Source organism: Onychostruthus taczanowskii, unplaced genomic scaffold (assembly GCF_017590055.1).
Source record: "Onychostruthus taczanowskii isolate IOZ18803 unplaced genomic scaffold, ASM1759005v1 scaffold58, whole genome shotgun sequence".
NCBI lineage: Eukaryota > Metazoa > Chordata > Aves > Passeriformes > Passeridae > Onychostruthus > Onychostruthus taczanowskii.
This window is the reverse complement of record NW_024503457.1, coordinates 917,130-934,272: the sequence shown is the minus strand read 5'-3', so window position 1 is coordinate 934,272 and position 17,143 is coordinate 917,130. Positions and strand designations below refer to the sequence as shown.

General features: G+C 36.2%; 1 protein-coding gene across 2 annotated transcripts in view; it reads right to left on the bottom strand.

Moving 5' to 3' along the window:
- PRKX (protein kinase X-linked) overlaps nucleotides 1–17,143 on the bottom strand; it is a 56,111-nt gene that overhangs the window by 18,837 nt on the left and 20,131 nt on the right. For both annotated transcript variants that reach the window (XM_041418107.1, XM_041418106.1), the window contains exons 2-4: nucleotides 11,288–11,456; nucleotides 6,961–7,224; nucleotides 241–360 (exon numbers count right to left, since the gene is read on the bottom strand). In XM_041418107.1, the coding sequence (XP_041274041.1) occupies nucleotides 241–360; nucleotides 6,961–7,224; nucleotides 11,288–11,456 (553 nt within the window). The remainder of the gene's footprint in view (nucleotides 1–240; nucleotides 361–6,960; nucleotides 7,225–11,287; nucleotides 11,457–17,143) is intronic.

Here is a 17,143-nt window from a genome sequence, read left to right as displayed (position 1 = left end):
AACAAGAAACAAAACCAACAAACTGAAAACCCTAAAACATTCCTAAAACCCTAAAACATTACAACAACTGTAATATATCTTGTTTTGTAAAGCTTTCCAAATCCTTTCTTCAAAGGCAAAAATTAAACCAGTAAATCAATAATACATTTAGCCCAAATCTGGTAATCCAAATATTGCAAAGAGAACTAGCAAAAAATTCGTATTACATAATATTGCTGTGATACCGTAATTATCACTTACCCTGACAACATCTCAAATATAAGAATTCCCAGGGCCCACCAATCCACAGCTCTTCCATGGCCTTTACTTTGTATAACTTCTGGTGCAAGGTACTCAGGAGTGCCACAGAGAGTCCACGTTCTGGTTGTAAAAGAAAGAAAAAAACCCCACAAAACAAAAAATGCAGATCAAAGTGGAACTGAAATAACAATAACAGCAAAAACCAAACATACACATAAGAACTACCCAGCACATACCTATGTATTTACTGTACAAAGAAACAAAGAAATAAGAATGCCCTCTACAAGATCCAAACAGACTGCTTTGATGATGTTCTCCAATTCTCCTGGAACAGATACACGCAAAATAAGAAACTACCTATCTCAGAAAATACCTGTGCACAGTTTCCCAGCTAGTGCTGTGGTACTCTACCCATTAGACTATACAATGTTTTGAATTATTAACAGTGTTTTTCACTCTGTAAGCCACAGACCTCGGGAGATCATGGACTACTTCTGACAGGCCCAGCAGAAGACAAGTTTAATGGCCTTTTCCAGGAAAACAAAGTTTCATTTAGAAAAAAAAGGGAAGGAGGAAATTTTTAAAGCAGTAGTAGTTTAAACCAGTAAATAATAGCACATACATGAACATTTGTTTTACAGTCTAAGTAAAGTTTTTCAAATAGTATTGAAACCTAACTTGCCACCACTTCCACGATATTCATTAAAAGGAAAACATTTTGCATTTTTAGTTATTTAAAATATTTACAAGGTGTAGCTAAGCAAGTGTGAGATAAGTAGGCAATACTTTTTGTGATATACTTTAAAGTCATTTTTAGTCATAGCTTTCTATGGTAAGGTCAGAATAAAACTATTATATTGCTAACTAATTGAAGCTAAAGTTCTATAAACACATGAAACAAACTGAAGCTAAGCATTTATGTTTACAAAGACCAAATTACATTTGAAAATAAGAATATTCTGAAATAATTTCTTCCAGAAATGTAAAGCTTTCTTTGTAAAAATGCCCATGTAGAATTTGCCTGGCTTCACTCCCTTGACTTAGGTTTAAATGTACACTTGAGAAAAGAATGTGCTCTTATTTTGAATAAATTAGCCTTCCCCAGCAGCAAGTCAGAAGATAAAACTTCGAAAATGTACTCGCCAATTCAAGAGAAACTGAAACCCCAGCAAAAAGAATAAGAAAAAGCTATATCACATTTTAAAAGGAGCTCTATTAAAATATGACAAAGAACAGAATCACAAATGGTCACTGCATATGATTTCTAACTTGCACCAAAAAAACCTGAGCATTTGTGAGAGGAAGAACTTTCTCCAATCAAACAGGTAACACACTCCTGAATAAATGCATTACGATGAACAGCAATCACCTTTAGAACTAATACTAATTCAACTTATTTTTTTCTGAGAATGCAAGGAAGATGATTGTTCCACCTTACTCTGTACTGACATGGCCTCACCTTGAGCCCTGCATGCAGTTTTGGGCACTGCAATGTAAAAAAGACATTAAGCTACAATGAAGATAGTGAAAGGTCTGGAGGAGAAGCCTTATGAGGAGGGGCTGAGGGCACTTGGTCTGTTCAGACTGAAGGGAGACCTCACCGCGGTCCTCAACATCCTCACAATGGGAAGCAGAGGGACAGGCACTGATCTCTTTACTCTTGTGACCAGTGAGAGGACTCAAGAAACATCATGAAGCTGAGTCAGGGGAGGTTTAGGTTGGATACCAGGAAAAGGCTCTTCATCCAGACAGTGGCTGAGCACTGGAACAGGCTCGCCAGGAAGTGATCAAGGCACTAAACCTGAGAAAGTTCAAAAAGTGCTTGGAAAATGCTCAGGCACATGGTGTGACTCTTGGGGATGTCCTGGGCCAGGCCAGGAGTTGGATTTGAGGATTCTAAAGGGTCCCTTCCAACTCAGCACATTCTATGTCTCCTTGCAGTATTTTAAAGGGAGCTTTTGGGATATTTTTTTTTTAAAGCTTTAGCCTTGACTAATAAAAATAAAGCAAGGGAAGTTGTACAGTCAGTTTAGGCTTTAGATGAAGAATTACGACTTGAATTTCTTTAAGCTTCAGTTTGATATGGCAAAAGCCAAATTACTCCAGCAAAAACTGTCAGAAATGTTAGGCACACTTGGCACCAATGTGCTTCAAGGTCATTGAAACTACATTTCTAAGTGTAAAGAATACATTTTTCATTTTTATAATGAATTTATCTAAAAAATATGAACACTTATTTTCCAAATCAAGCACACTGAATTTTTACATACAGTGCTGCTTTACACTACTGCCATCTAGCAGCTACCTAGATCAGGACTATGGAATTAAGAATAACAGTAAAGTTCTCCCTCTCCCAGATTTAAAAAGCTGTATCCGTTGTGTGACTCAATCATACTGATTTTTGGCAGCCATGCAAATGAAACAGCTGACAGTTTTACCGTGTTTTTATTCAAGCAAGAGGAGAACTGTGAATGTAACTTGCCAATGTAACTTGAAGTTTCCTAGCTGCACTAGGAAATAAAATTTATTACCACCACATGAACTACTTCCTTAATTTCAATTGAGAAATGTGTGTTTACTAACTACACAAAAACTTGGAAGAAGCTCATGCTCTTTTTTAAGGTGTGCATTTGTGCTGTAAGATCACTACTTCTGTTTCCTCTTTTGTTGGTCATGAAACAGACTAATATTTTGGAAAACACATCAAGTAGATGCTACAAAAGATAATATTTTAAATTATTTTTTTATCATTACTATATTATGGCTACTGCATATTTATCTGAAATTCCAGATAACTATTTTTGAAGATAAATTACAATGAAAAAAGGTAAGAATAGACTGTTCCCTTCAAACTGCTACAAAATATTCACTCTTCTGAGTTTTCAAAATAAAAGCTGAAATACAAGAAAGTGCTAATTGATAAGCTTGAATATGTAATTTTAAAACATGAAATACAGAATCTGATTAAAAAGGTAAGCTACAAAATAATTTTGTAAAAGTTTTGAAGAGGACTGTGTGAAGAAGTTCAGTCTTGATGGTTAATGTGTTTCAGCATCCATCTCTGTGTACCTGACAAACTTTTTGCATATGAGACAGATTAACAACTTTTGTTTTGGTATTCTGGCAGTTTCTCCATAATTATATTTAACAAAGGTTCCTTTGCATCCAGCCGACAAAAATTTGCTCTGCAAGACATTCTTCCTTGCTTCTACGGTGACAAAGGGCACACTTTGCAAACAAGACTTACTGTGCCTTACACAGTCTTTCTCTTCAGTCCACTGTGTAGAACAGCCATGAGGCACATCCAGCCAATGCAAGAATGCATAACTACCCCCAACATGTTTAAATTAATCACTTCTTAAGTTTGTAGAAAGACTCACAGTAAATTTCTTTTTTTGGAATGTTACCTGAATAAACTAAAATTAACAGTGAATAACATTCTGGGGACAAAAAAAAAATCACGCAAGTCTTAATTTTACCTAAAATGTTTCTAACTTTCTGAGTGAAATCTCTCCATAAAAAAACCCATAAAATTCCATGCAGGTTAGTTTTGTGCTTCTATGAAAGAACATGGGAATTAAATGCCAACACCCCAAAAAATCCCAAAAAACCCCAAACATCCAAACAAACAAACATAAAACCCAAAAACCACACAAAAAAGAAAATCAGAACAGAAAAAAAGCCAATAAAAATACTATACTCAAAAAGTGGTATATGCATCTCAAAAAGCAAAAGGTCTACAAATGTGTAACAGTTGTGAAGTTCAAATGAAATTATTTTTATAGCCTTCAGATTAATAGTAATTTATAAAAACCCCCTCCCCAACTTTGTTCTTGACATTGCCCTTTTTTAGAAGTAGTGGCTCATCTATTTCATATGAATGTACTTACAAGAAACTGAAAAGGTTATTAAGTCTTCAGTTAAGCAACATCAAGGTGGAAAAGAGAAGAAATAAACAGCAGCTGAGGCAAAGACACACTGTTTTGGAGAAAAATTTAGAATCTTTAAATGCATACTATGAGTGAAAAGGGAGGAAAAAGGATAAACAGAAGGACATACCAACAAAGAATAGAAGGAGCAAAGAAAACCTCCTCTCTTTCCTCTGTTTCTAAAAAGAAAACATTAAGAGTCTAGCACTTCAGAAACTGTACTAACAAGAAGGTACAGGTGCAGGTTGCTTTCCACAATGGGAACATGAGCTATGAGCCAGACACTCTGAAGAGCAGCTTAACTGTAGAGGGACATGGTGAATATTTCATCCCTTCACACATGGCAGTGGGAAGAAAGGAAAACATCTACAGAAAAACCTCTATTAGGCAGCTACAGAATCGTTCATGTGACGTATTATGTATATGGAATATGGGATCATAACCAAAGTCTTCTGCAGACCATGCTTGCATTTACGTATTGTGTCTTCTTTCTAGGAATGTCTCTGCTGATGCTGAGAGCAGGTTACCTCACAATGTTTGAAGAACATAAATCCTTCATGTCTTCTTTTTGCCATTCATGTATGCTGTGTATATGTTCACATCTATACACTCACTGACACCCATACACATAAGATTCATGTGTACAGACACTTGCCATGCATAAAAATGACAATATCTCCTATAATTTTGATCAAATAGGCTATGCCATAAACAAAAACACCTGCTGGAGTGCAGTAGTGAATAAAGGGCTGATAACTGTGTATTTTTATAGCGACAAAACCAACATTGTGAAGATGACTTCAGCTAGTGGGGAGAATACTATGTAGTATCAAAAAAACCAAAAACAAACTAGTAACAAAAAACTACACCAGATTTGCATAGGTGCAACCTGTGCAATCTTTGCCACATGTGCTCTAATTGATAACTTTTTTGTTCATTTCAATTTTATGTTCTGCATTTATTTACCTGTTGTACATTTGAAGGCAAATCAGCTATGAAAATAAAAGTATTATAACCTTCTATGATTCAACACAAACTGATCAACTCCACTGCCCCCCAAGCAATATGGAAAATACAAACCTAATTAAAAACCAGTAGTAAGAAGAAAGTTTGATGTCCTAAAATATATTTGAACTAATTTACTCTTAGAGATTCATCTACCAGGTTGAAAAATATACTCTGATGAGAACTATCACCTTATTTAATGAAAGGTTACTTCTCTTGTGCCTTAAACCCACAGAAACACAAAACGAGAATTTCCACTAAGTGGCAGTATTCACATATAAAGAGCAAGTCATAAGTACTTGTAAGAATATGTCTTATAAAGAGATTATAATACTTCCTGCAAAAAGTCTTTTTGCTTTAAAAACAAAAGTATTAAAATGAAAGGCCAGCATTTGTAGGCCTTTTTGCTTGCTCAGTGGAAACAGAATTCATATACTCATAACAAAATTCTATGGTTCTAAAACAGATTTTCAGACCTTAAAGGTGAATAGAACATTTGATGCTATTTTGTGATTTCATTGGTCTCAAATGACTTTTACTTCATAAGGGATGCATTAAGCAGCTTCCTCAGATCCACTCTTGTTACCGATAAGTAAAACCTTGCAAAAGGAAGGCCTTGTAAAATCATGGCTCAGGCCTGTTACTTTGGTTAACTAGAAAAGGACGGTGGGAAAGAGACTTAGGGGTAAAAAACAAGTTACATAACCATGGTGCGTCTACGTTGTGGTGCATGGTGGTTGAATTATTTTTTTTATGATTTAAAAGTATGCAGCTGATAATTGGATAACTGCTCAAAAAGGCCTGGGTTTTGCAATAAAGTACCTCTCATTTGCCCCTGCCCACGGACTGTGTCACTATGGACCCTCACCCACATGCTGTCCTTTCAAACTGACTTTGTAGAAATCTCCTCATACACAGACCTGTTTGTTGCTAAAGCAGCATCAAACGGGTTGATGACTGAAGAGGATGAGCACCTACGTAACACCTAATAGCACTGTGCTGCCCTAATCAGAGCAATCAAATATGGTCTCTTTCAAGACATGACTCAAAGGCATAACATCAAGCAAGCCTTGTCACACTACTCTTCTGATACAACAGGCTGGTTTTTACCTCCCTTTTCTTGAATCCCAATGCTCTTGCTTACTCTTAAAAACATGTATTATGGTCTTGGAAGAGTAGTCCAAACAGAGAGAACAGAGAAATCACTGGTGGGGGGAGCCTCTGCATTATCAAAACTTACATATGTAACTAATGCTGACAGTAATATAGAAGCTAGATTTAAATAATCAGTTCTGCTGAAGCTGGTCTTATGGTTTCTGTCTATATTTTCGCAGTTTCATTTTCGCCACAGGCTAGTGAAAATGCTGTATCCAGTTTTAAAATCATACTTCAAAAATCTCTAAAAGGAAACTAGAAGGCAGCATGAGTTACGAAACATACTCAGTATGTATGGAGGATTAATTTATGCATCTAAGTATCTGTTAATATTATTTCCCTGAACTCCGTTTTTACAACATGACTGCTGAAAACTTAAATATACAAAACCAGCCATATAAAAATATTTTTCTGTCATTGTTCATGTGTGATATTCCTCCTGGTTATAACTAAGGGGTAATGCTACTTTCCATACAGCCATTTTAAGATTATAATTTCCTTCATACTAAGGGATTTGATATGTGTGAACCACATGGAGTGATAAATTAAATGCTGGGCACCTGAAATCAAACATTTTTTTCCTAACTTTTTAACATGCAAAATGTAAATACCAGAACAAACCCCAACTTACCTGTCCACCAGTTTTTTTGCAAATCCGAAGTCAGTAAGCTTGATATGTCCTTCTTTGTCTAGTAATATATTTTCAGGTTTTAAGTCTCTGTAAACTATTTCTTTGGAGTGCAGGTATTCTATTGCACAAATAATTTCCGTAGAGTAAAACAGTCCTGTGCTGTTGTTGAAACGGCCCATGTTGCGCAGGTAACTAAAAAGTTCCCCTCCTGGCACATACTCCATTAACATATATAAAAAACGTTCATCGTGGTTGGTCCAAAATCTGTAACAAAAGTATTGTTTTACTGAATAAAGAAATTATGTCACTGATTTGCTTTACAAGTAAATATCTGTAAAATGGCCTCTGCCACCCCAACCATGCACATAACTAATTTCTGATTCCTAGTCTGCAAATATTAAAACCCCCAAGAATCCAGTAGGATTACGTAAGACATTCAAGTAACCACCTTAACCTACAATACAAAACCAGATAGTTGAGGATAAGTACAGCACAGGCCAATAAAATACTAATTGATAGATTCTGTTCTATCATGCAAAAAGGTCTCTTCTAAACACCAAATAACTGACCTGATATAAAGACCAGACATTTTTTTTTACACATCTTACATTCTACATTATCAAGCATTACCAAAGTGATGGAGGTAAGCAGAATCTGCTTTTGTAAAGACTTTCATGACAATATCCTTGCAACTAGACATCAGAGAGTTGTACTTCTGCTCTCCTATGCCTTCTTCCCTGGAGATACACAATCCCAACTAAAGCACCAGATGACAATGCTTGCTCTTCAATGGCATCTTTCACAAAAGCAATAGAAAAGCAAAAATGATAGCAAAACAAGATTAATTTCTGTACCTCCGAATTAATCTAAGGATTGGTACCTTCCATTCCTCAGACTACCACCTTTAATTTAACTGGTACTTCTGTGGTAGTCAGAGTCACATATAGAACGTAGCTTTAAATGCTTCATTACAGAATACAGGAGTCTTCTCTTCCACATTCTCCTAAATTATGTTGTATTTAATTCTATCTACATTAAACAACTCACCACACCCCTAAATGTAGCTCAACAGTCAAGAAGAAGACAAATATTGTTGACCAACTGAAGAACACTACTATTTAAAACGAAGAACTGACCCTAATTCCATTATAAAAGATAGAGAACACTGTATTCTTACCTATTTTAATGATACAGTGATACAAGAACAGAAGCTACTTCAGCTTCTAGTCAGTGCTTCTGCGGTATCACAAGTACCTCATGGTTAATCAGGGCATAGAGCCTTGGGAAAGATAAGCAGAAACTGAGCTCCCAAAGACATGAGTAATTTTTACTCTGGAAGATTATTTTTGACAGTGGCACTGAAGCAACCAAGGAAATAAGACCAACTAACAGACATCAGCTACAGCAAGCAGAGTACAGGCTTGTCTTCTGCTTTTATGGAACTTCTTCTCTACCATAGTCATGGACATCATTAATTGGCTATTGATGATGCTCACAGTATCATTACAGACTACACAAAAACACTCTGAAAATGTATTTTAGGTAATTAGGCAAAGCTATACTACAATAAACAATGAAAGAAGAGCATAAGTGGATGAAACAAAGCAAACCAAATATAGAGGAAGACCAAAATCTGACAACACAGAGGAGAAAAAATAGAACATCTACATCATTAAGCACAGGATTTTTACTGGAATTGATTTCTTAAAAAATTGACTCTTAAACGTTTGTCTATGCACTAAAAAATGGATACATTATTTAGTATACATGAAAAAGAACAAAATGAAGAACGTCTGTACTTGCAATTCAGACTGCTTTAAATGGTAATGTAATACAAAAAGAGAAAAAAAATTACAGAAGCTGTGATTAGTGTAACATGTGGTGTCATTAAGTCTACAATTCAGCTTACCACATGAACTTTAGATGCCTTTGTGACTTCCTAGAGAGAAAAAACCTCTTTTAGCTTATACAACTACAAGACATAGATGATTTTTATTAATTCTTCCTCTCTTCAAAAGCACGTCAACATTACATCTCACTATGAAGAGCTGCACCACAGTGAGTATGACACAGTACTCAATTGTCAGTAAAGACTGCCTAGCAATCTCCAGTGATCAGTTGTTGCAAAAGTACTTTAAAAGCGTTTAGAAAAAAATTGTTTAAAAAATACATAGATGAATAACTCCATTGTCTACAGAAAAACTATCTCCCTACATTTAGAATAGGTATTTCTCAAAAGCAGCAGGAAAAGGAAAAAAACCTCCATTCTTCATATACAGGAAAACTTATGGACTTTCCATACATAAAAAAACAATTATGTGCAGCAATACTTTATAATTTCCCATCATAAAATCCTGAAATATTATGCTGTCCTGACACCTATTCCCTGTTTTGCAACCAAAGGAGAATACTACCTGTGTTAAAGATGGTGAAGCTAACTGAAAACATAAAAGCCAGACCATGTAGACAACACACTTTAAAGGCATTAAAGCTGAACTATATAATTTTTCCCTGGTTTTGTTAAACACTTACAGTAAAACAATTAACAGAAAAAAACCCAAACATCTACTGGGCAGGAGGTGGTTGCAAAAACCTTGTAGTCACACAAACAGCTGCAGAAAGTGTTATTTGCCATACAATCCAGTGATAATCATCCGCAAAGGCTTGTTTAACCTAAAGCACGTAAACATCTTTGTGACCTAAATTTTAACTACCTCACTTCAGCTATGTTGCTTGGAGTCTTCTCTGACAAGGGAAAAAGGCATCACATGGACAATTACATGAGCATAGCTGATGCAACATCCCATTGGACATTTCAACAGAAAAAGCAGAGCTCTAGAAGACACGAAAAATGTTGGCTTTGTATACATACAAAGAGAACTATTTGAATTGTGTCCTTTGGCAACCTGAAAAATTTAGTACTTTGTAAATAGGGTGTGAATGAAATCCAGGAAAACTCCCGTTTGGATTTTTGATTACTTCTGTATGAACATGAATCCTCCCTGTCTCTGACATGTCACCCAAATTTCTCTACTCCCGCTGTTCCTGACACACAGACCTACTGAGATGGGGTTTGTTTGGGAGTTTGCTTGTTTCTTTTGGTAGGGCTTTCTTTTAAGGAATTTCCAGATGTACATAGATACATACACAAAATCTGGTTCCCCCTATTCCATCCATACTTTAACCAGTCTAACCAGATGTACTCAACTTCTCCATCTTGCTTTCTCCCATGAATCTCAACCTCTACATATTCTAGAACTTGTCTTACTGATACTATGCCACACAGAGGATTTCTGAACACCAGCTGGAAACTAACAACATCATGATGATGCTGGAAAAAGCCAACATCACAGCAGGGGAAAAGCCTCATCCTGCAGGGCTCATTCCATCTTCTGAGTGACTACCATGCTGCTCCCTTCTTTTTCCTCTGATACTTGCCTAACTTTGGCAGGAAGCTGCACTCCCTGCAGCTAGATTAACTAACGCTAATTTTGTCTAATTTTACGTAAAACTGATTAAGGCAGGTAAATGGAAACAAATCTTAGTTAATAGATGGCCACGTATCCATGCAGAGAAGAGATAAATGGAAATTAACCTGCAATTACCAGAGGTTTAGTTATGCCATTAATAGATACAGACTCAGATACACAAGAAGCGCTGTGGTGCTGTGAACAGAAAAGTATGATACTTTCTCTCTTTAACAATGGGACCATTAGTTACCTCAATTCCACTAAAAAAAGAAATATTCTTTAAATTATTCTGTGTTTAAATAATGCTTCTCAATAGGTTCCATCACTTAACAACCTCAAATACAGGAATACCAAGTCCAAGAAGTAGTGCAGTTATTGAAACTTTTAAAAAATAAAGTCCACAAAAGTTCACTTAAGTTTTTAAAAACTAGCTGTTTAAGTCCATAAATATCTTTAGCTATTTACCAATACCTACAGCACATACATGTAGAAATATTTTCATCACAATTCTAACATCAAGAATCATTCTAGAAGTCATTTTGATGAGCCAATCCTAACAATTCGTCATTAGCGTTTTCCTCTCACTTCAGGAAAAGTCTCTTCTGCAGTGTGAAGATAAAGAAAACACCTTAAAATAAATTATTGTTTGAATGTTTAAATAATTCCTCTGTATTTTAAATTCTTGATTCTTCTAAAATCCATACTTCATTCCAAAGTCTATTTTAAGCCAGATTACATATGTAGAAATTAAACGCTCAGTGTTGCTTAAGTGCATAAGCACTTGCAATGAGACTCTGGAGTACTTTAACTGCACTTTCTGTATGAGCGAAATGAATTAAAAAAATAGAACAACTTACAATCTGATCAAAAAAGGGTGGTTGACTTCTTTCAAGACAGACTTTTCATTGTGCACGTGTTGCTCCTGCTTCAGTCGAATGACATCAGGAATGCTCATTACTTTCAGTGCAAAGTAACGCTTGGCCATTTTTTCCTTCACCAGATGAACACGTCCAAAGGTACCTGTGCCTGGAAAGTTGGACAAGAAACAAACTTAGCATAAAAAGGAAAAAGAACAAAGATAATTTGCTAAATTAAAATCTTCAGGAATTCCAATTTTTCAGGTGAGATTATAACTTAAATGTGCACAGAGAGGCAAAGCGATTCAGTAGGATAAGGAAGTGATGGAAAAAATACATAATATTTGCTGATCCTTCTAAAAATTAATACATTTTTTAAATCTGCTTATAGTGCTCAGTGTTATATCACTTGGAAACAGTAGCTGTCTGGGTCCCCTTTTTTTACAGTTAATGTACTCCTTTTCGAACGCACTCTAAAAAATTAAGAAGGAAAATTAAAATGTATAGACTTTTAAATAAAGCATTAAGCATTTCTCTATTCAACAGTCATTAAAGTTCTTTTTAAGTGCATTGCACTCAACACAATCATATATAACTGAACTGAGTATCTCTTTTAGTTTGAAAAGTTAAAACTGGCACATTTAGCCAGACGTCCATTTGTTGTGCAGCACAGTTTTACACATTTGAAGACCAACACAAATTTCAGCTCATTGGGTGATTGTTTATTGTTTTTCTGCTCATTAAACAATGACACGCAGGTTCCATTACAACAGTGCACCTGATATTTTTAATCCCATTCTCAGACAGAAATATGTACCACTATAAAGGACACCTGGCATTCAAACCAAGCACCTAAGCAGCTAACTTGTGAAAGGTCACTCTCTCCAGAAAAGTCAAAAGCTTATACTTCAGCTCACTATCATCCTCTTATTTGCACATGCCCTAGGAAAAGCAGCACACAGACCTGTTACAGTATTATTAACTGATTTGTTACTGGATTTCAGATTGTGTTGACCAGTTATGACCAATTTACAGTAAAGACAATTTCAAAGATGTGTAACAGGTATGGGGAAAGGAGTATGTATGTGAAAGGAAATACTTTTTTGAGAGATTGGTAGAAGCAAGAAACCAACAAATGAACTTCCAAAATTGCATTATTGGGGAGATGAGAAAAAAACAAGGGAATTTTTGCCTCTGGTAGCTTCTATTTATGTTTGAAGTATTTGTTTTCTGTATATGCATTCTCAGCTAAAAATGTTTATGTTATTTAACAGTTTTTCTTTCCAATCACTTAAAATGTTGTTTAAGACACAGCATTTACTAAAGAACACCAAAAACTACTAACTCCAGCAATCCAGTTTGATGTAATTTGCACCTCCATTACCAACACAATTTCGAAGCCAGTTTTCAAGATAAAAGTTCTCACTGCACAAACACATCAAGGATTACCATTGTCCAAGCACTAAAGATTCTATCAAAGAAGTTTTATATTCCCACCTGTCCTGAGTTACAGTTCTTTAACCATGAAAATACATACAGGTTTCAGAAAAAGCCTGCTGTTATAGCAAAGTAAACCATCAGGTTACCCTGGAAAATTTATCATGCTATGAAATCCTTTAACAATGTAGTCACATTACATGACCATACCCACAAACAACTTTATTTGCCCAGGGATAAGCTTCTGCAGTAAAAAAAAAAAAAAAAAAAAAAAAAAAAAAAAAAAAAAAAAAGCCAAAAAAATAACATAGAAAAATCCAACAAACACACACCAAAAAAAGTTCCAAAAGCTTCCAAGCAGAGACATCTGTTCAAGCTACTTTAAATACTGATTACTTAGATTTACACTGCATGCACAGACAAAAAAATTATCTCGGTTATTTCTGAACTAGGAGCTGAAATTTAAATTCTAAGTAAAAATACTGTGAAGAATAATGATAGTCATATGGCACACTAAAACTAGAAACCATCTTTCATTTTTGAGCCTTCCAAATGTGGACTCAGGGAAATTAACAATACTAACCCCATAAGCAAATGTGGTTTTGCATGCATTTTGATACTTGTACAAATCAAGTGCTTCCACAGACATATCCAACAGGAAAGTCAGAAGTGAACACATATCTAATTGTTCCTAGATCTCTAGTGATTACATGTTTCAGGACTTGTTCTACTTGTTTAAGAAATTTTTATTTTAGAATGCTCTACTTTTCCGTATGCTATTAGGTTATCTTTACAAACCACTGGTCAGAAATAACAACAATAACATAAATCACAAGTTCCACCTAATTTCCAAGAAGAACCTGTCAGAAACTTATTTAGCAATAGTTCTAACTTTGGAAACACTTCCTCCCTAAAAACATCTCTGTCAGGAACAGCAAAGCCTGGCAGGCTATTCCAGAATAGTGGCAATGCTCTAATCTACAAAGCCTCTGGGAAAACCAGACGACCACACAGACAGGTGAGAACAGAGAACCTCCCTAACCAGTTTTATTCTTGAACTGATCCCAGGCAGTCTATTTTCAAACATCTTTAGCACACTTGCAAGCAACTATGAAAATCAAGACAATACAGACCGAGAAGCCATCTAACACTTGTTTTCAGACATCTCCTCTCAAAATACACTTTTTCTCCCCATCAAGTCTTCTCAGAAAATCCATTAGGCCTGCATTAAATGGCATTACCCACACACCCACCACTCTTCCATGGGACTAACTGCTATGCCTTTTTATTGTTTTGTTTTATGCTCAGCCAGTCTTCAAATAACCAGATAAAATTTGCATAAATAAACTACTGCAATTAAAAATCTCACTTTAAACCTGCTCATACTTTTAGCCATTTCTGCTAACATTCTTTAAGTGTTCTTCCTTGCAATTGATAGGGAAGAGGGAGAAAAACAGGATGTCAGTCAAGGTAGGAGGCTGCAACAAGATGTTATTGTGGTTGTCTAGCACAGTCAAGTAAATCTCTTTTATAAGACTATGTTGCTGTGTTGTGACTAGATGGAAACTCTGCCCCTCAGATTCATAAAAAGAAAACTAAAAACCTGAACCAGTAAGTGGCACTGAGCAAGACAAAGGCCCAGCTCCATAAACCTGAAGGAAGATTTTTGTCAGCAAAAAAGGCAGTGTTATTATCCATCAAAGCACCACTCCAGGCGAGGTGACACCTAACTCATGGAACAATTTCTGTTAATCCCTATGAAAGAACTGTTCAACTTTTCCACCTGATCACCACAGAGTCCAGCTGTGTGAACTGAAGCTGACCTTTTGTGACAGGTAAGCAAACATTCCTTATGATTACCTTGAAATGGAAATATTCTATACTGGTCTGTAAGAATTAAGGGAAATAGTGTTCACAGATTTGCACTTTAGTCCTACTTATGTTTATTTCATATTTGGCTCAAACCAAGAGAACTCGAGGGACATCATACCATTCTGGATTAGGCCTGGGATCTACCAGGTACTATCCTGCTGAAGGAAGAGCAATGGCTTCATACACTCCCTACATCTGTTTAACTTAGTACAGGTTACCAGAGTTTCAGTGCAAAACAAAGCACCTATATGATAAGATCATACCTCAAGAAAACAGCTGTTCTTTCCAAGTCTGAAGGCAGAGTTGTAGTTCATTTACACAGGCCCCTTCTCCCTGCTAAGGCACATGTAAGTGAAGGTCTCTGGCCATCAGTAACAACAGCAACAAGAAGAGTGCCTGTGTTCAGGATTTTCAGGACTAAATGGGCAAACAGAATAAAATATGCAAAATGCTAACCACTAATCCAGTATAATCTGTTTACAACAGAAACAATAAAATTCTTGGATCCCATTGCAAAATTTATGCGGTTGCACAGCTTGAAGGAATGCCTGCAATCTTCTCCATTAGGTAACCTTCTCATGTTAAACATGAAGAGATGAGGCCAAAATCTGCAGAGGACCAACTTGGCCTATGTATCAAACACAAGTAGGGTATTTTCAGTCTTACAAAACAAGCTGGATTCCCTAATACCATTCAAAAACACCATAGCCAGTTTCCATTTTGCTTTGAAGCCTGGCATAAAAGAATAAAGAATGTGGGAACATTTCTGATGCAATTTCTGATACTTTTGACGCTAGGTAAACCAATCCTGCAACTTTTGATCAGGTAAAACAATTTAGTGAGTAGTCATGTAGCGACTATTTTGCTACTGATGTAGATGACTAATTTAATGCTTAGATTGCCTTTTTATTTGCTCCCATTAATTAGACCCAGCTGTTTCAGCTTCCCATCCTTTTAAATCCCCAGCTCTTTCTTAAAACCAAGTTTGCCTTGTTCAGATAGATACCATCTGTTTTAATGAAGAATAAACTAGGTCATGTGAGCTCTGTGACCCCAGGGGCTGCTTTCTGAGTCCCAGAAGGTTTGGCCCTGACTTCAACAGATGCCCTCAAAAATCATCAGATGCGCTCACTTTGATTTACAATTAGAAGAAACATTTCCTACTGTGACACATATTAGTCTTTACTGATACCCACAAGCACAACAGACTTTATTCTGTTTAACATCAGAGATTAACTAAGTGATATGTATCAGATTGCAAACTAACTACTGAATGCCAAATTTTGTCTGCCATTTAATCATTGTCTTATTTTGGGATGGAACTTCAACTGCCTAGACTAGGAAATGGGGGCTGTCAGTAGTTCTTGACTAAGAAGTGGAAAAGTGGCACAGCAAAGGAAAACCAGCCTGCCCAAACAGACTGGTTATCAGAAGATTAACAGCTGGGAGAATGATTTAGAGAAACCACAAGGCACAAGCAACTCTGGGCTTCTACCACAAAAGATGGGGTTGGTACACAAACAGGGCAACTCAAAATGAGGATGACAATGATTTTGGACATCACAGCAGCCAAGTTCAGGTTTTTATTAATGTGTCAACCCATAAACCAATGTCACTGAAAATGCCAAATTCAGTGTCTTCACTGTTCTGCAAGCCACCTGTGGATTGTTCACTGTAAATCGTGGATCACTGAATTTACAGATCTGCATTACTCTAGAGGGTTCAGATCTAACACTGAAAAACATATCAGAGAAATAACGAGAAGTTAGGAGGTTTTATAGAATGCCTTTTTATGTCATACTGCTAAATCAACACAAGATGCCAGATCAAAATTTTTGTAAAGCTTTTTTTGTATCCTTCAACGATATGCACCGAAATCAGACAGTCTGATTAAGACCTTAACAGCACAGAAAAGAAAGATGATGTAGTGTTCACCATGGACAGCCCAGCCAGCTGAGCTTGCTTCTATGCTTTTTATTCAGCCACTGTGCTATGATTCCATTTCCATCCAGCACCCCTTGAAGAGAGAAAATGACTTTGTGTTTAGCAATAACGTGAGAGAGTACACAGCAAGAACTATGCCCATCATACTCCAGGCAAGATCACTGGATTACCTGCTCCACAAATTTGATTAACACTGGCATACCACTGGTTTTCTCTTCTGTTTTGGATGATAGCCACACCCATTGTCAAACCAATTGAAAGCTCAGTATCATTAATTCTTTATCCCAGCTCAGCTGAACTTAAAAAGGAAATAGCAATGCATGCTCAAAGTACAGCCTACCTTTTGACTCAGAGGATACTACAAAAAACTTCCAAAGATCCCAAAGACCTGGCAATTTTTAGGTTCCTTCTTACTTGGTATACAAGGAGCCTGTAACAATACACCACTAAAATTACATTTAGCCACATTTTACATTCAGTATAGTCACTTTTCAATTTCACACAAGATTCAGTATGCCAGAGAATACCAAGAAGTTGTGTCAACAACTCTTGTTGTTGACCCACTCATTTAAATCTTACTGAACTACAATCCTTAAGAACGAA